Below are 18,871 nucleotides of genomic sequence, written 5' to 3' on the forward strand. Positions count from 1 at the left end.
TCTTGGTCAACTCACAAGCCACTGCTTCGTGATAGATAGAAATTCGTAAATATCCAAAATGCAAATGCGCGCTGTCAGGGTATATGTCTAAAGTTGAAAGATCCAAATCTGCAATTATGTTAGCGATGGGTTCAGAACCATAAGAAAGGGAATATCCACATACCTCCATCTTGCCAGTCTCTGCTCGTTGTTTCTTTGCTTCCTCCTTGACACTATCAATCACCATCTCCAGGTCATCCTGGTCGCCAACTGTAATCATGTCCCCATTGGGCACGTCTTCGTCCTTAACCTTAATCTTAAATCGTCGCCTAATATTAAACTTATCGCGAACCTTGTCGGCTAGCGTTTCGTATTTGATATCAGGAGCGATCATGATGAGTTTGACTTCATCAGCGTGGACCTTGACACGGATCTTTGTGATCTCTGGTCGTCGACTACCACGTTGACCTGAAACAGAGCCTGGACCTCGGCGTTGACCGATCATCTCGAAGTCGTTCTCGTTGATGGTGCCCTCATAATCTGATCCGTCTTCCTCTTCAGAATACTGTGGTTGTCTTTGGCGTCGACTGCCGATAGACCCCCTCGAGTTTCGGTAAGGATCGCCTCCCTGGTACATAGCGTAGACATCCTCTGGTGACCCTGTCTCCTCTGGGATCTGCCGGGGTCTTAATTGGAGAGGCTGAGGCTCCCTCTGCATCATTCTAGAACTGGCAGCAGACGCTGATCTTGCGGGCATGGGCCGAGAACGGCTATCTGGTGGAGAAGTTGCCTTCTCATACCGGCGGTTTGGCTCGGCCTGCTGTATGTTGAGTTTAGCCAACTGAGGCTTCCCACCGCGAACAGAAGCAGCACGAGATGGGCGCTCGTTCTCGGGTGGGGGTGTTGGCGGAAATACATTTCGGTTGTTCGGAGGTTCTGATTGTTGCCTCCGAGACGAAAGACCAGGCTTGACGAGATTTGTAGCGGCGAAGGAAATGTTGTCGGCAGGCCGGTCATCTTTGACCTCTAGCTTACCAGCCTAAATGCTGTTAGTCAAGGAAACTTCAGCATAGAAATTTTGAGAACCACTTACGTTCTTGATTTCAGAACCTGCAAATCCAGTGAAGGCATTGGCACGGTCTGAAGCTGCCACAAGTCTGGCTTTGCCAAGATAATCTTTTGTCTTTAGGTTTCGAACTTTGGCTTCGTTGGGTCTGTAGACAACTCCGACAGGAATTGAAAAGACAGTATAACCCTAATCAAGTTAGATGAGCAGTCAGGGTAAATGCTGTGGGATCACAAACCTCCGCCTGTTCTCTAATAGCATCATCAATAACATTGTGATCTTCCACCACCTTCTCCTTCACAGCATAGGAGAAATCCTGCATACCAGCCTCCATCTGCTGCAAGTAGATGTAGCAAAGACCTCGGTTGAAAAGCACCTCGCAGGAGTAGAGTTTGAATAGAAGACCGAGCTGAGCGTAATCGATCATAGCATTGCCACGGAGGTAAAGGAGTGTGTCGTTGAAGTTGGCGAGGGCTTCTTCAAAGTCGCCGAGGAGGAAATTCGAGACGCCTTGCTGGAAGTAGGCAACGGCGAGGTACTGATCAAGTCGAATGGCTCGTTGGTAGCTCTCAACCTAGGTAAGGAATTAGTATTGTTAAATTGTATAGTCTGCAAAGGTTTGCATACAGCTTTCTCATGCTCGCCGAGTGTGGCATGGATCACGCCCATGTTGAAGAGGATCTTGCTGGTGTCGCCAATTTTTCCAAACTCGTTGAGGGCCTCTTCGAATTCATTGTTATCGTAGCGGCCCAGGGCTGCAACCCAGGTCTCGATTTCCTGTAGAGAGGAATTGTGTTAGTGGACTGATCAGGAAGACATGACAGTAGAGGAGTATGCGAACCTGTTTCAACGACATGATTGTCGTTGCAGGGCAAAGTACCACGGCAGATTCGAATTTAGAATGATAGGTAGATATGTATGTAAGAACGGTATGATCGGGAATAGAAAACAGTATAGGGGGATATTCTTGGTAAATAGCAGAAATTCGAGAGTCAAGGGAGAGTTGAGGGGCTCAGAATGGGCGCTTAATGTATGAGGGCTGTCCCAACTTATTATTCGGCGGGCAGCACCTGTGACCAGAGGTAAGGAAGGTGCCCGTGGTGCGGTCGGGTCGAATGGCGGCGGGGGGGCAGGTACGCTAGGCACGGTACGGGGGTACAGGGGTATGCCAAGTACGGGCCTGGCGGACACCTCACTGAAGCTAGGGAACAGGGGGTTGGCTTTGCAGGGATAGTCCGGTGCTGGAGTGCGAAGGGAGCCTGAAGCAAGCAATTGGCGCACTGCAAGTCTCGATGTCTTGGCGGCCGAGCCAGTGGCGCTACCTCGAGAGAGAAAGAGGAAAGTCAAGAAGTGCTTGGAGACTAGACGATGAGGGGATTGGTTTGTTTTGCGATGTAGATAATCGATGGGAGATTAAGTTGGATCGTATGTCGGACTCTGTCTGCTCTTGGGAATGTTCTTTTTATAGCTTCAAGCGTTGTTGGTTGCTGAGGTTGGTTGAGAAGTGGTTGAGAAGTGGTTGAAAGGCCGAGAGTTGAGTGTTGGACTTGACTCGAGACCTAAGCGCGTATAGAACAAGCTATTGTACGAACGGGGTATTGTATGCAATAGCTATCACGATACAACAAAAAGAAGACAATTGAGATACTGATCGGCGAACGACAAATCGAGAGGCCGAGTTGTCATTATTATATCCAGCTTGAGAGAATAGGCCAAGAAATCGTCCATGTAAGTGGCATGTTTCCCTCCGGCTCAGCTGCAATGGATGCAAACACACGGCATGGAATCAAAACTTTTGCGAGGAACAAAACTGCCAATTTCATGGCCTATTTCTAGATCGAACAAGAGATTATTGCGAGCCAAGAGTCAATGGCGTGGTGATGGGAGTGATTGATTGCAGCAGTGCTTGAGATGACATACGGCACAACAACCGATGAGTGGCTGGTGCAACTAGGCCCAGCGCCTAGAGACGATGGGAATTGGTTCTATGATGGTTGTCACACGGCCTACGCGGGACCTGACTCTCTACAACCACACTCTGCAGTCTCTGTCATGGATGGAAGGGGAGGCAAGAAAAGTTGGGACCTTTATCCTAAGTGATAAAAAGACTTGGGCAAGTTTAGGGTATATTTCAGTAGAGCTTTAGACCAGTTTATTCTAGCACCCTGTTTTAACATCACAAGTTTTATTTCACCCCGAGGACTGCGCAGCGGCGGGCCAGGGGGATGTGCAACAAGGGTTCGCACGTTTTTCTTCTCCTCTTGCCTCTGCTATAGCAATGTTTCCGACTGCATCTGAGATCTGAAATGTATTACTTCTCTCGGTGTATGTGCAACGTCTGATCGACCGCTAGCCACATGTAAGAGGTTTGCCAACACTCTTACCGGGCCGGGTTTGAGCTGGGAACCTAAAATCCCCATCTTGTTTCTCTTCTCCACTGGCATAACTAATGGATACATATCGGGAGATTTGAAAAAGAAAAGTTGACTGTTTGACGGTGTAGACTAGGAGACTGAATGCATAACCATCACCTGTGATGTGATGAACTAGTTAGATGTGATGTCTTTTCCTTTCCTCACATAGATGAGAGCTAAATCGGTATATCCTACCCTCATGAAACTAGCTGCCATGCTAGATCGAACCACTGCATTCAGCAGCGTCGTCAGATGCCTCAAAGTAATCGAAAGGTTGTATGCGAACTGTGATGAAAGATTTGGGGTTGCCAGGGTTTGCTTAGACAACGGGGTCACTTTATGCACCTGCTGCAGCGACTGTCACAGGTGCTGGTCACTCTCAGGCGCATCTTCTCATTGGTCAATATACCAGGATCTTGCCTGTATGGTCCACCCCTCGGCGCCTACCTACTCCAATTCTCCCCTCTCTTTCACGATGGGAATCTTCAGTCTACGTCTACCTAACTTGCATTGCAATGCCAACAAGTCAGACCCTGGTCGACCGCCGTGGCTGATGGGATGGGATGGGTTTATGCGTCCAAGCTGCTGGTGTCGAATGACGTGCGTTCCATCCTCTCGATCAATCCTAATCTGGGTTTAAGCGCCCTGATGTGGGCAGTTTAGAGTGATGGACCCTGCAGCATAGGCCCAAAGGAATGGAACATACATACAGCAGACTAACATAACTTATTACTAGACTCGATCGTGACGTTTTGTTCTATTCAGGCTTCGGTCCCGAAGGCACGGGATCGAAATGAGCTTTGCAAGTGGTACTAACCTGCCCCCAGCCCAAGCTGCCAAGATGTGAGGACCAGTGGATCTACGGTGAGTGAAAACGACAGTCGTTGTACGGATACTCTCGTTAGCAAAGAGCCGAGATCCAACCCGGGCGGTTACCAGGGAGAGACTTTCAAGCGATCTTGGCAAACGGAGTTTAGGAAGAAACCGGCACCAACAGGAACAACTTTCATGACTTGAACCAAACGACAGATGATGATGTTTGCTCTCGTGATTTTTTACAACATCTTCATCTTGGAGAATTCCTAGCCTATCCCTTGCTTCCATTGCCGCCAGCCTCGACGCTAATGCGCCCACTCAACACGCATCTAGCTGTATGTGTACGATATAGTACCGAGTATCCATAGCGTACCACCAGTCCGGGCTCTTCATCCAGTCTCTCAAGCCTGACTGTGTTGGGAGTTTTCCTCCTGACATTCTGACCCCGTATGGCCTCCTTACCGGGCCAACAACTATATAGATGTACTCCCTTTCTGCGGGAGGCCTTACGACGACTGCGGCAGTGCATGTTGCATTGAACCTTTCGGCATATGGTGATCCGGAGCCCCATGGAGCCAAGCCAGGGGTGCCAGTTGGTTACAGCCCGAGACCCGGGGACGTAGCAGAAAGTTTCTAGACGTCATGACGTTCAGGCACGAGATATCTGAGACAATCTCACACCGGAAACTATTTGATGAGCTTAAAATCGATAGTATACTTCAGGCACATTCACATATATTCAGTCTTTGAGATATCTACTTGATACAAAAAAAAACATAATAAAGTTAAGGTCTGTTGGAATCGCTTAACAAGCGAGTCAATGTATTGGTTAATCTGAATAAAAGAGCCAGCATTCGTCCAGAAATTTCAGATACACACACATTGTTAGCATGGAAATGGTTCATGTTGAATAATCATATCTCGACCTGTCTACCTATTTGTCTGTCTCACAGTACGAGCGGGTTCAACGGCAACAGTCGATCATGTACCAGTACCCATCAAGGTTAGTTGGTATTGTATCTAAGTTCCAGATTCAACTTTGAACAGTTTCTTGTTCCTTCATCTCGCCCTGTTTCTCATCGTACATCAGATCTTGAGTTTATCTACTATCCTGATGCGAAGGTTTGAGCTAACCCTCAGCCTTGTATTTCCTCCCGTCTCTCTCATACACACGAACAGGTATCGTCCCTGTCCCTTCGTCTCATCCTTCACTCACCTGAATATTCTTTTCTCTTTAAAGGCATCGAAACAGTCGATCTACTCCGAAGCTCACCTTGGCACCGCTAGCCTATCGCGACTGACGTCAAGGTAGAGATGCCAGTGGAACATGTTACAGCTGTCACTTACACCATTGTCTCGCATAATTCTGTGGCTGATCTCCGGGGTTTCATCTTCATCCCAGCAAGGTCTTGCTGCCAATGCATTGAAGCCTTGAATCTCAGATTCTACTTGCCGTCTATGCCTTAGTCTCAAACTTCCATCAGCCGTTTACCAGCTTTTATCACGAGGATGTGTAACCGTAGAAAATAGTTCCGAATTCCTTCAAAGAGAACGACTACGAGAATCAGTTTTTCCGTGAGGCACAGCTAAATACGAGGGACATTGCCTCTTTGGAATGATATCGAACCATGATCATGGAAAAGACCCATGTTCGATCTTGTCCCCAGGTCAGATATCGCACCACATCTCGCCGCAGCACCGTCGATGCGTTACAGATCTTCCACTTGTCACTCTTCAACCCAACTTTGCATGGGCTTTGTTTCAAGTTTGCGGAGAAACAGTTGAAGGGACGACAAGCCTTCAACAAAGGGTGTGCATCATGCCATAAATCAGAAATAATACTCTTCTTGGCACTGTCCAGCGTTAATGTTCAGGCTTGGTTGCCGACTCGGATTTGGTAGATGCCTCGTTATCATAGCATTCCCTTCTGAACCTCATCCTTTCGTTCCTCCCAGAGCGTCTTGCCTGTGCATGAGCACACCGTCTTATCGTTATCCCACATACCAGCGCTTCGTGCGATAATGCCGACGACAGTGTCCTTATCGTTCTTCAGTGGTTCGTCCTTCTCTTCCTGCCTTGTTAGAACCATGGCGTGTCCAATAACCTCCCAGATTTGGAAACCATGGTCTATGAAGGCTGCGCCCCGTCCATCTTCACCGACCTCAACAGTACCAAGGTCACCCCGAGGCTTCTTATCTTCTCCTGTCCAGACAGGGCCCGTTGACGTCGCACCGTTCTTCAAGTCGCCGTATGCGCGGATTGAAGCTTTGTAAGTTCCGGGAGAAACGCCGCGGATAGTCAAGTCAACCAATGTCCGTCCTGAACTAACTTGTACCATTCTTGCTAACCCCCTTACATCTCTGCTAGGCTCTTCGTAGAAGCCATCCACAGGATCTTCAAATGTTTCGAGAATACTCACAGCGGCGCCTATCAGATTTCAAGGTCAGTGATCCGTCGTGCCAAGTTGTAGAGCCGGCAGTCCCATGACAGTGTGATTGTATCACAGGAGGGTGAGTAACTACTCTGCACATACTGTTTGAGGCCCCCGTTCCACGCAAGATGGCATCTCTTCCGGTGGCTTGGATAGCTTCTACGATAGCTGATGGGGGAGCTGGAAGTTCGGCACCGTTAGCTTGTACGCGAATCGGTGACTTAGCTCGCCTTACCGGTGCCCTTGACAGAAATCAACTGGTCCTTCAAGTTGCCTTCCACATTACTGATACCGCCGAGCTTGTACAGAGAGTCTGAAACCGCCTTGACACAACTGTCACATGACAGCGGAACAGCAAAGAGGGTCTGTTTTCAAGACGTTTCATTAGTTCCTGAATACTGGGAAAAGATCTCAACAACTCTCCTCGTCCCCTTTTCTCAGCCATGACTCATAGCTCAGAATTTTGTGCGCACCTCAAACGAGTTATCGGCCGTCATCTTGTTAGATGCTGCGTTGATCCGTTAGTTTCATACTTGCAGTGTAAGAGAATCGCATAGAAGTTGGAGAACTAACAAGTGGGGGGCGTGGTGTTAGAGCTGATACGTGAGATTCGATATCGGTATGCTGAATAGCCAGCTATTGTAAAGAGAGAAGCAGTTGTAAATACTCTTGCAGGTGTAAACTTGAGAGGCATTTGCTTAGAAAACAAGGTTGTAGCACGACGTGGGCGGCTTTTGTTCGCTGAGGTGCTTTGAAATCCACAATCGAGTGATAACTAACATCGGGCTCCGGCCGTTGTCGCACAACTTCCGCACCCCGGAAGTGGGTTCAGCCAGTGGCTTCGGGATTTAAGATGTTGGCACGTGACTGTTCATCATCCTGACTCAGCAATTAATCCTTGGCATCCGGATCTAAACTTTCTGGTTGAGCGTTTCGGTGTTGGTAGATCTCGCGATACAGCAAAACGAGGCTACACGACGATTTGACCCCTCCTTCGCCAGTTTTGCGGCTGATCATACCAATTGGAGGTGCATTGTGAGAGATTGATCTCTCAAAGCCTCCAACATGTCGCAAGTCCTCGGTCTGGTGAGCTGATAAGATGAACGTCCTCAAATCTTTCTCTTGTCTAACCAATATCAAATAGACCAAACTGGCCTACTCTCGAGTATGGCACGGTGTCTCTGCCTCCGCTCCTCATGCCACACTCTCTACTCAGCCCGGCGTTACACCACCTTCACTCGGCCGTCTCGCATCTCGCATCGCCGTTCTTCTCATGGGCAAGCACAAACCGATTTTCGACCCCTCAACCGACTGCGGTGACTACGTTGTCGTGACCAACTGCGCCGCTCTTCACACAACCGGCCGCAAGAAGTGGCAAAAGCCTTACTACCGACATACGACACGACCTGGTAGCCTCAAGACCGTAACAATGGACGCACTTATGGAGGCGCACGGAGGCAGTGAGGTCCTGCGCAAGGCTGTGCGTGGCATGTTGCCCAAGAACCGACTACGAGACAAGCGTTTGGCAAGACTTAAGGCGTTTGAGGGCGACGCTCATCCGTACAAGGATAACTTGATACGGTTTGCTGGTGTGCCAGTGGGAGCTGAGGGTTGGGAGAAGGCCACCGAAAGGGTCCGAAATGGCGATAAGAAGCGATTATAAGAAATTACGGGAGTTGCCATGGGGCGAGGGGGCTGTGCAGTAGAATCTACGGAGTATGCGGATGGGCTATGAGAGTCCTTGTACTATTTGTACCAATATCTTGGGCATATTATGACCTAGCACCAAGCAATTTTCAACGTTTTTCATGATATGAAGTGTCCGGTGTGCATTTCATCTGCTGTACAAAGACACTGGGTCTGATATATGTTCTCCCGGTGATATTCACCTTGATTATGCCCCTAAAGCTCACACATTGTCGCCAATCCTTAAGAAGGCATAAGTAAGGCAATACAACAATACAGGCCTCAACACATTACGATCAGAACAGGCAGAAAGGTGGCAAAATTAACGTAATTACTCAAAACATATCTAGTGCTAGAATCTAAGTTCATCGCTTGGTATCAATCTTTATCCTGGGTTCATTATAACGTTCCATCTTGACATCTATCGCCGCAGAATACAACCATTCTCAACGCCCCTTATAGCTTTGATTGCAAGTTGTCGCGAGACACCTCGCACTTGATAAGACCATTGGGGCCAGACTGAGGCGCGTAAACCTCAGCATCCTTGCCTGTGTTCTTGAGTCCCTTGTGCCAGCTCAGGTCTAGATAAGAAGTTAGTATCAATAGTGGACTCGGGGAAGTGCCTCCAGACTTACCAATCTCGAAGTAATGCTTGTTAGGCAGTGCGTAAGTGACTGTCGCAATCTCGGGCACAAGTCCAAGGATCTGGGTGGACATCTTGTACATGGTGGCTTGCACGCTAGCACTGTTGTCCTCAGCGAAGACCTTGAGGGTGATGTTGCGTGCTGCCTCTCGAGCACTGTCGAATTTGGGAGCAAAGGCCTTGACAGCGTTCAGTGTGTCAAACTTCTTCCACTTCCATGTAGCATCAACATCGGTTGAGAAGATGCGATCCCAAGTCTCAGGAAGAGTTGTGTACTCATCGCGGACGAAGCCGTGGAAAGCAGAACCAGTGCTCTTGAGCACAGTCAAGCCAACAAGAGAGCTCTTGATCTGGATGCCCTCCTGTCGGCTCACGCGAACTTCCACATTTCGGGTCTCCTCACCATCCTTGAAAAAGCTGTGAGGGTGAGGCTTGCCGTCAACCTCCAGACGCTGCCAGCGAACAGTCTTGACGTTGATGTTGGCAACGTGGATGTGGCTGTACTTCTCGATGAAGTGGCTGCCGAGGATAGAGGCGTACAACTCAGGAGGGTTGACAGGATTCTGCTTGGCGGTGATGTAGATAGTGTTCTTGATAGAGTCGGTGGCAACGACAACACTGTTATCGGCCTTGGTGTAGGAGGTCTCAATCTCCCCCTCAAGAAGACAGCAGACAGTCATCTCAGTGACGGTCTGGATGCCAGTAGAGGCATCGCGATCAACCTTGCAGACGCGGACATTGTCCTTGCCATAGCGAGCAGCAGATACGTAAGGCATTGTGATATGCTTGTTGTGTGATAAGTCTGAAGACGTGTATAGATATTGATACCGGATATGATACCGGATAAGACCAGATAAGGTTTCAGGTTCAGTATATTGCGACAAGAGATGAGCGATGGTAATGTTCCCAAGAGTCAAGATTAAGCACGGTATGATTTGAGAAAGAGGAAAGGGGAGGGATAGGCTTTTAAATATAGATTAGCAAGTATGCAGAATGGTTGGGATCCAATGTCAGCCCCCCTTCCCAGCGATAATGACGGCTCCGGCTAAGGTGATTAGAGACAAAGCAACCAAACAACGCTACTCCAAGCGGCTCAACGGACGGAGACGGACGTTGGCGATCAGAAAACAAGCGCCTATGGCCGAACAATTCAATGTCCGATATTGCAATTCCTGGTGAATTGAAGCTTTTCCATGGGGCGATGGGGGTCGGTGCCGGGCCCCGGAGGACGCCGATGCCCTCGATCCCGTATATCGGGGCCCGCCTGGAGCCATCGGAGCTCTTATCTCGACTTGTCTATCTTATCTTATAATGCGACTCAACATCGCATGATTCCTGCGATACGGAGACAATTTGAGTTCTGGTGGCAGAAAAGATGAGGTACAAGATCATGCGGGAGAAGTACCAGTCAGGTTCTGGTGTTTATGGTCAAGGCAATCCTCATGCCCTCTGTTCTGATGAGCTTGGACTGTTACAAAACCCCGGCATGCAGTCTGTAGGGTATCTTTCACATTTTTGTTGATAGCCTCACGCAGCACCAATATATTTGGGAGAATGGGTTCTCAATTTGTGTGTACCAGCATGTGAATCTGGTCAAGAATGCAGGTGGTGAAATCATTATTGCCCAAGCTTGAAATGCTCTGGTGAGGTGGAAGCTCTATGTTTATGAGGACGAAGGCATAGTTACAACGGCAATCAGCTGCCTTGCGCCAAACAGGTTGATCGCAATATATCTTCAATTGCTATTAACCCTGACTCTCAAACTCGGTTACTCGGCTCCTCAGCAGTTCAGCTCCTCAGCTTCATGGATGCTCTCGTAACTCCATCGTAACCCCGGAATAAAACACTTTAAGCTCAGAGCATCTAACCTACAGCACGCTACTGTGCCAGACGGAGCTTTGCCAAAACTCTCTAGTGAAGCCGCCCGCAAACTGTACCCAAGGCTGCAGCACAGTTTACAGAGCACAAGGTTGACTTTAGTGCCCGGGCAGGTCTGTAAATGGAATGCATCACCATCTGGCTGGGTCTTGTCTGCCTCCACTTTAGGCCCTGGTTGCCCGCAAGCCAACAACCTCTGTTCTGGATCCTCCAATCACCTGCCCTCTCGTCTCTCGAAACCCTGCCTGACTGGTCCTTGAACCTCGCTCGTTTTGCTCTGATATTGGCCTAGATCTGCTACGTAAGGTCAGGTTCTGTACGGTATCAATCTGGTTATTGCTTCTGTTGGTAAACTGGACATTCAACCCCGTATCGTGGCTACATCATTTGCTTGCTTTCGCACCCACCGTCGCCTTGGAATCCACGCAAGCTGCCTTCAGCATCTTCGGCGACAACTCCGCTCTCTTGAAACTCCAGATTGACTCAGTTTCACTGTCCAGATAGACTACGGCTTCACTGACAGCGCCATCGCCGAAAACGCGGTCCGAGTTATACATACTTGTACGACACACCATCACGATCGCTCGAAGTATTGGATCTAGACAATCACTTTATCTGCCATTTTGCGAACGAATATACGCCTATCAATCGAAGTCACTGTAACGCATACGAACCTTGACCGCGATCGCATCCTCCGTACTCGTCACCTCAGTCGCCCGTTGATCAACGAATGCTCTTCCACCACCTTTGGGCCCAGTCCCAATCGGTGGGCTGTTTGCCGCTGATATGCTGAGCTCTTCTGCAGCAGCTCAGAAGGGCATGACCCCTCCGAGCCAACCTTCACAGCACAACCTGCCTCAGCAGTTATCCGGCCGCACGAGCTTCGACCGAGGCGATTCGGGTCTACAACCTCCCAATGGCGCCAACGCCCGAAATCTCTCGGCTTCGGCCGTATCTTTTGCGCCAAGGGGAAGCAGTCTCAATGTTGCTCCCGGCAGCTTCAGTTCAGAGTTGCGTAGTCGGGCTGGAAGTAAGACTGAAGCGGGGTCAATATACCCAAGCAGCTTCATGGACAAGGTGGAAGAGGATGACGCAGACACGCTAGCTGAGCAAGCTCTGACACATCTGAAAGAAAGACTCAACCGTGAGATGAAGATTAAGGAGGGGAGTGAGAACATGCTCGAGGCGCTGAACTCTAAGAAAGCGAAGCAGACCAAAGAGCAACGACAAAAGGTTGAGGCGGAGCTTAACGCTAGCAATTCGCGTATCAAGGACTTGCGCCAGAAGATTTCAGATGCTCAGCATACACGACAGATTCCACCTGCAACGCCAAAACGAAACCGTACCCAGAGCAACGTTATCGAATCCGGGAGACCAATTGGACTGCGTTCGCCACAGAGCGTGTCACGATCTGTCGTAGAATCTGACAATGAGGAACCGACAGAGAGCCCAACATTTGCGCTTGCGGAACTGCTCCAGGCCTTAGAGGTTGAGGGCATGATGCCGGAGTACTACGTCTCACGGGGGAACCAGCTCGTCGATCTCTTCAAGCGTTACCCAACTCTTAAGTACGACTTGGTTTGGTCAATCTTTGGGCTCCGCATGCAGGTAATGCTCCTAAGCGAGAGTCGCGAAGTCGTGGCTGCTGGCTATCGAATGACCAGATATGCTATTTCAGATGTGGCATCACTTAAGAAGATCCGAAGCCTGAACACGGATTATCTGGTGATACGGTATGTCCTTCGACTGTGGCCGCGCCCTTTTTACTGACATGATCAGATCACTCAACAACTACCGCAAAGCGGATGTTGAACGCGAGCAGGCCCTCAAGTTCGTCCGTGCATTTCTTGATGTCAAAGGCGGAGTGAAAGAGATTTCTCGAGCCGTGGTGCGCACGATAGTTGCAGTTGCAGAGCATGGAGAAGACCGACGAGCAAATGCACAGCCGGCTGAGGGAGACTTGGACCGTTTAAGGCCTATCTGCATCGAGACTTTAGCAGAAATCATAGTGCAAGATCCAGCACTTTTGGTGGCCTCTGGCGGCTTGGGACCATTGACGGAGGCCCTTTCAGAAGGCATCTACAAATCCCCCGAGAGTTTGACCTCTGCGTTTTTATACCTGCTCGACTCACCTCGAAAGCGGAAATACATACAGCCAGGATATGGTCTGGAAGTGCTATTTACTGTCTTTACCGACCATCTCCTGACCAACGAAAGTATCATGAAACAGAACTCCAAGGCTATTGCAACAGCTTTGAAGTCATGGCCAGGGCTCATGACTCTCTGCATGTATGATCTCCGAACAATTCGATCCTTGATCACGAGCATGCTATTGCCGAGTGATGTGGTTCGGGAGACTATTCTTGATCTTATATTCTCACTTCTACGGATCAAGCCACCAGCGTGGGCAACTTCTTTTCTTGCTGGAAGGAGATTGACAACGTACGGCCGAGTTGCGAACCTGAAGTCGAACCAAAAGGACAAGAGCCACTTACAGTTCACAGAAGAAGACAGCGGTGAACAAAATTTCGTAGAGCACTACACAGCCCTGTTGCTGGCAGTGCTCATTCGAGCAGGCCTCTTACCAGTACTCCTGAAGATTGCTCAAGGGGACGAGAATCCAACTCTGCAACGCAAGACGACCCTTCTGATTAGCGAGGTGCTGAAACTCGCTAGTCGCCTCCTACCTCCATCCTGGAGCGCCGAGCTTCACCTCCTGCCGGAACTCTTCTCATCAGCTGCCAACATTGGTAACAATGATCATTGGGTCGCCTCGGGGATCGTTTACCAGATCAGCAGTGTTAGTCGTACTTTATACAGAAGTGCGCCTACGGGTGCCTTGTCCGGGGCATTATCGTCAGGTCACAACTCGAATGACATATCCGCGATCGATGAGGCCCCGAAATCTCACCAATCTTTGGTTTTTGATGATGCTACTTTCCGGCAACTGTTGATTGATAGTAATGTCCTCAACAGCTCGAACTATGCTAAGTGGAACTGGGAGACTATTCTCAAGATCATTGACGGCCCTCTCCAAAGCGGCAAGAGACTTGAAGAGGCCATCAAAGCATCCAAGTTCATGAAGAGAATCATCAGCTTCTATCGGCCTTTCAAATACAGGTTTGCTAATGTCAAAAACACTCGTGCCACACAGAAGTATGTCCGAGCCGGTTGTGCCCTGATGCACTCTCTACTTCAGTCTCCTGAGGGAATCAAATTCTTGGCAGACAGCAAGTTGCTCAGACAGATAGCTGAGTGTCTAGCACAATGCGATCCGGTAAGGCTTGATGCTCTTATGTTCTCCTCAGCTTGATCACTGACACCACTTGCTCCAGACTAGCGGCCTCACAGCCCAGTATCCAATGTTCTCAAGAGATCGAGTCACTGACACACTTTGCGCGGGCTACTTCTCAATGCTTGGTGTTTTAAGTGGTGATCCTAAAGGTCTTCAACTGCTAGAGCGTTGGAGGATGTTCAATATGATGTATCATATCGTGGACTTGAAGCAGAGGCCCGACCTCATTAAGTTACTTCTGTCAAGCTTCGATTATAGCGTCCAGGGTCATCCTCGAGTCTTGTTGTCCAAAGCTTTGACTGCCGGGACGAAGGAAATTCGAATTCATGCAACAAATGCCCTCCGCAAATACGCCATTCGGCCGATACCATCCGCCAACGGACAGGGTGGCGTTAGTGACTCGAAATGGGCTATTCAGCTTCTGGTAACACAGCTTTACGATCCCGAGATTGAGGTTTGTGCTACAGCTGTAAAGATCTTGGAGAAAGCCTGTAATCGCAAGACCTACCTGGAGTACATTGTTGAATGCCGGCCAGCTCTTGATCATCTGGGAGAGATTGGAGCACCGCTGCTCCTACGGTTCTTATCAACATCCATCGGATACCATTACCTGGATGGACTGGATTACATCAGTAACGAAATGGACGACTGGTTCTTAGGACGGAACGATACATATGTCAGGGTCATAGAGGCAAGCTTGGCCAGGGCGTTCCTCGTTGATCCCGACGAGCACAATCCTCGCATGAGTTTATTTGACGAGAGCGAGATGGACGGGGACTACCATGACAACCATGTACCACCGCACTTTTATCGAGAGTTGACCCGTACCCAGGAGGGATGTAGGCTGCTAAGTGATAAAGGTCACTTTGAGGATTTTGCAGCTACGATTCGTGAGCATGGCATGGATAAGGGAGATGCGGAAATGCTTACGAAGGTCAAGGGCTGCCTCTGGGCTGTTGGCAATGTTGGGTCCATGGAACTGGGAGCACCATTCTTGGAGTCTAACGACGTGGTAGAGCACATCATTCGAATTGCCGAGACCCATGAAGTAATGAGTCTAAGGGGCACTGCATTCTTCGTTCTTGGTCTGATTTCTCGCTCTACGCATGGTCTGGAGATTCTATCTGAGCATGGATGGGATGCCAACACAACGCCAATGGGTACCTCGCTTGGATTCTGCATTCCCAATGACCTATCAAGGTTATTATCACTGACACCGTGGAAACAAAAGACGGTAACATCGATCACTCTGCCGTCAAGTCAACGGACAGCCCAGGAGGCACCACCACCTCGCCCCGCTCGACCACCTCTTGAGCCTGCAGAAATACCTGCTATGTTGAGCGAGGCAGATGTTAACAGAAGAGTCCTGGAACTCATCGTGGACCTGGGAAATATGGTGCTCTACAAGAAGGCGCTAACTGACCTCCAGAAGCTTCGTGTACACAAACCTAGCGCCTTCAAAAGTACACAGTTCTTCAAGGAAGTGATGAGCGCAATGGAATGGAACCACTACCGGTTAGGGGTCAGAAGGATGGTTATAGATTTGTTTGACAAGAACGTGATGCGGCAAATAGTATTTGATGAGGAGGAGGATGACGAAGATGACGACAGTAGCGATGATAACAGCCAAGAGGAAAGTCAAGAGGAAAGTGAAGAAGAAAGCGGCGAGGGCGAAAATAGCTCCGGGGATGACAGGACAGAGAGGCAACGGAGCATCAGCGAGCCGCCGGCACCGCCACCAGATCTTACACCAGCTCCTCTCAGGTTGAGGAGGTGAGATATGGGCAATGATATTTCGAAGATATAAGATGACTACATAGCCAAAAGGAACATGACGTTGGAAAGTTTCAACTACACGATACCAATGACAAGAATCATGACGGCACGTTGAGGGGTGGCAGGCGGGGCTTGAGCTTTATATATCCTTGTGACGAGTAGCTGCTGTAAAGGGCATTGGTGTCTGGTCTGGTCTGGGTTTTGGATCATGGTGTTTTGGGCAAAACATCGAAGAAGGGATGCTTCTGGTTTTATCCGAGGGGGCTTCTTGGAACGAGATCAAGTGAGGTTGAGGATATTGCAGTAAGATATTAAAGCATTGCTCGCTTGATCCGACAGAAAGCATCATCTCATCGTATACCCAAATTACAAATTATTCTACGCCAAGGATTCATGATATTGAGGAATCAGGTATTAAGTGAATATGTCGACTTTGCATTTAGCCGGTTGGTTTTAGGGTTCATGGAGCAGATAAGTAAATAAGTATCATGACCTGATAATGTATGTACGTATGACTTGTAATTATGATGACGGTGAAATACTCGGCCCCACCAGAGCCATTAACATCGCCTGCCAATGCCAACCAACGCCGCTTCCATGTGTAACCGAACGCGGGATTAAGAGCAAGCTCAGCTCCGATCGAGGCCAAGTGACTCCTTCACGACACCTGTATCATATATATATCTTTCATTGGTAGATTCACCACATTGACCATTCTTTGAACCCTCCTAAGGATAAACTCCATCATGGTCCAAGGGCGAGTGCTTGTCATCGCGGGGTCAGACAGTTCGGGCGGAGCGTAAGTATAGTTTTCCTTTATACCCAGAGTGGCATGATGGAGCTTTTTGAAGGCGTTTTCATGATGTATTCTTTTGTGTTCAATTACAATATATGCTAACAGAAAACTATCAGTGGACTTGAAGCGGACCAGAAAGTCATTGCTGCTCATGGCTGCTACGCCATGACGGCCACTACGGCTCTTACTGCGCAGAACACCCAAGGCGTCAAGGGCATTCATGTCATTCCAACCGAGTTTGTCTCTCAGCAGATCGACGCTTGTGTTGAAGATGTCGGTGTCGATGTTGTCAAGACTGGTGAGTTGGTCAGTGATTTCTCTGTGTTATACAATGACTAACACCTTGCTTGATAGGCATGCTTGCTTCTACAGAGACAATAGAGATGGTTGCAAAGACCATGGTCAAGCATAGCATCCCATCGCTTGTCGTGGATCCAGTATGTTCCCACTTGCATTATCAACTTCTGAATCTTTCTAACAACGAACTTCTAGGTCATGGTTTCGACTTCTGGTGCAACACTCCTCCCCAATGAAGCCATCCAGCATCTCTGCAAGCACCTTCTACCGCACACTACGGTCCTCACACCAAACATTCCTGAAGCTATTCTTATCCTTTCCCAAAATAGTCAAGAAGCCCCCGAGGTTCGCAGTGTACAAGACCTTGAGACTGTAGCTCAACGAATCCAAGCTCTTGGTCCAAAGTGGGTGCTTGTCAAGGGCGGACACCGACCCATGAAGGAGGACTTGACTGTGGCCGAGACAGAAGAGGAGAGGAGTATTGTTGTGGATGTTCTTGTTGGTGGTGATGGTGAAGTTGTCAGAGTCAAGAGCCCGTACCAGGCGAGCTCAAGTACCCACGGCACCGGATGCTCTTTGGCGTGTAAGTGACCAAACTGCTTAAGAAAACTGGTCTGATACTAATTGGGTTGTCAGCGGCCATCGCATCAAACTTGGCCAAGGGTCTTGATACACCAACGGCTGTTCGATCAGCGTGCCGATACATTGAAGCTGCCATTCGAACAGCACCTGGTCTTGGTAAGGGGCATGGTCCTCTGAACCACTTCCACTCGACCTATACTCTTCCATTTGCTCCGTACGTTCAGAAAGCTTTATCATCTTTTGTTGTACTAACTCGATGAACAGCGGCTACTTCATCGAGTGGCTTCTCGAGCGCCCTGATGTCCGTGACGTCTGGAAGGAGTTTGTTTACCATCCTTTCGTCATGGCCATGGGTGACGGAACCCTGCCTCTCGAATCCTTCAAGGGATATATCATTCAAGATTACCTATACTTGGTTCGCCTTCCAGACATGTAATGATCCCAAGCTAATCATTATGCACAGATTCACTTTTCACGTGCCAATGCTCTGGCTGCCTACAAGGCGCAAAACATTGAGGATATTTCTCGCGTATGTTCGCTTGACTCTGTACTGTACGCAATCTCATGACTTCTCTATAGGCAACAGAAATTGTTCAGCATATCATGCATGAACTGAAGCTCCATACCTCGTACTGCGAGAGCTTCGGCGTCTCCATTGAGCAGATCCGTGCTACGCCAGAGAAACAGGGCAAGTTTAAGCAGGCTCATGTCAAATGATCTTTTTTCTGACTTTCTCCGTAGCCTGCACCGCATACACTCGTTATGTCCTTGACGTTGGTCAGAACGGCGATTGGCTTGGTCTTCAAATGGCTCTTGCTCCCTGCCTCCTTGGTTATGGTGCCGCAGCCAAGATGCTTCATGACCATGAGAAGACTGTTCGCGAGGGAAACACATACTGGGCATGGATCAAGAACTACAATGAAGAGGATTACACGGATGCTGTCAAGTTGGGCTCTGGTGAGTCTCCTCAGTTTCGCCGAGTATCTGTCTATTAACCAAGTTGCAGCCCTTCTCGAAAAGCATATTCAATTGCAGTCGCCTTCGCGAATTGAAGAGCTGGTTAAGATCTTTATCCACGCCCTCAAGGTATATTATCATCCTCTGGAGTTGTGACCTTTGTCTAATACGATTTAGATGGAAATTGGCTTTTGGGAGATGTTCCCTGCCCAGCAGACCTAAGTCAATATACAGACACACAAAAACCGGAGAAGC

General features: G+C 49.0%; 6 protein-coding genes across 6 annotated transcripts; 3 read left to right on the forward strand and 3 right to left on the reverse strand.

Annotated features, from left to right (window-relative positions):
* Nucleotides 1–87: 87 nt before the first annotated feature.
* FTJAE_1197 (oxidoreductase) lies at nt 88–1,901 on the reverse strand (the record flags this gene model as incomplete). Its single annotated transcript, XM_037344969.1, has 6 exons — nt 88–108; nt 164–1,018; nt 1,073–1,234; nt 1,284–1,619; nt 1,673–1,822; nt 1,887–1,901. The coding sequence occupies 6 exons, from the start codon at nt 1,899–1,901 to the stop codon at nt 88–90; spliced, it is 1,539 nt and encodes a 512-aa protein (XP_037211669.1).
* A 4,286-nt stretch (nt 1,902–6,187) lies between these two features.
* Nucleotides 6,188–7,203, reverse strand: FTJAE_1198 (Superoxide dismutase 1 copper chaperone; the record flags this gene model as incomplete). Its single annotated transcript, XM_037344980.1, has 4 exons — nt 6,188–6,702; nt 6,809–6,886; nt 6,942–7,071; nt 7,180–7,203. 4 exons carry the CDS (start codon nt 7,201–7,203, stop codon nt 6,188–6,190), a joined length of 747 nt encoding a protein of 248 aa, XP_037211670.1.
* A 568-nt stretch (nt 7,204–7,771) lies between these two features.
* Nucleotides 7,772–8,369, forward strand: FTJAE_1199 (ribosomal L13; the record flags this gene model as incomplete). The annotated part of the gene is made up of 2 exons (XM_037344991.1): nt 7,772–7,792; nt 7,851–8,369. The coding sequence occupies 2 exons, from the start codon at nt 7,772–7,774 to the stop codon at nt 8,367–8,369; spliced, it is 540 nt and encodes a 179-aa protein (XP_037211671.1).
* Nucleotides 8,370–8,848: 479 nt separating this feature from the next.
* Nucleotides 8,849–9,811, reverse strand: FTJAE_1200 (urate oxidase (uricase); the record flags this gene model as incomplete). Its single annotated transcript, XM_037345004.1, has 2 exons — nt 8,849–8,973; nt 9,028–9,811. 2 exons carry the CDS (start codon nt 9,809–9,811, stop codon nt 8,849–8,851), a joined length of 909 nt encoding a protein of 302 aa, XP_037211672.1.
* A 1,888-nt stretch (nt 9,812–11,699) lies between these two features.
* On the forward strand, nt 11,700–15,985 carry FTJAE_1201 (sexual differentiation and meiosis ste20; the record flags this gene model as incomplete). Its single annotated transcript, XM_037345015.1, has 3 exons — nt 11,700–12,646; nt 12,693–14,190; nt 14,249–15,985. 3 exons carry the CDS (start codon nt 11,700–11,702, stop codon nt 15,983–15,985), a joined length of 4,182 nt encoding a protein of 1,393 aa, XP_037211673.1.
* Nucleotides 15,986–16,730: 745 nt separating this feature from the next.
* FTJAE_1202 (hydroxymethylpyrimidine phosphomethylpyrimidine kinase 2) lies at nt 16,731–18,838 on the forward strand (the record flags this gene model as incomplete). Its single annotated transcript, XM_037345025.1, has 11 exons — nt 16,731–16,783; nt 16,897–17,078; nt 17,135–17,217; nt 17,273–17,660; nt 17,714–17,873; nt 17,924–18,074; nt 18,123–18,188; nt 18,239–18,367; nt 18,442–18,616; nt 18,666–18,745; nt 18,794–18,838. The coding sequence occupies 11 exons, from the start codon at nt 16,731–16,733 to the stop codon at nt 18,836–18,838; spliced, it is 1,512 nt and encodes a 503-aa protein (XP_037211674.1).
* Between the last annotated feature and the right edge of the window lie 33 nt (nt 18,839–18,871).

Source organism: Fusarium tjaetaba (assembly GCF_013396195.1).
Source record: "Fusarium tjaetaba strain NRRL 66243 chromosome Unknown NRRL66243_c0000024, whole genome shotgun sequence".
In the NCBI taxonomy this organism is placed as follows: domain Eukaryota; kingdom Fungi; phylum Ascomycota; class Sordariomycetes; order Hypocreales; family Nectriaceae; genus Fusarium; species Fusarium tjaetaba.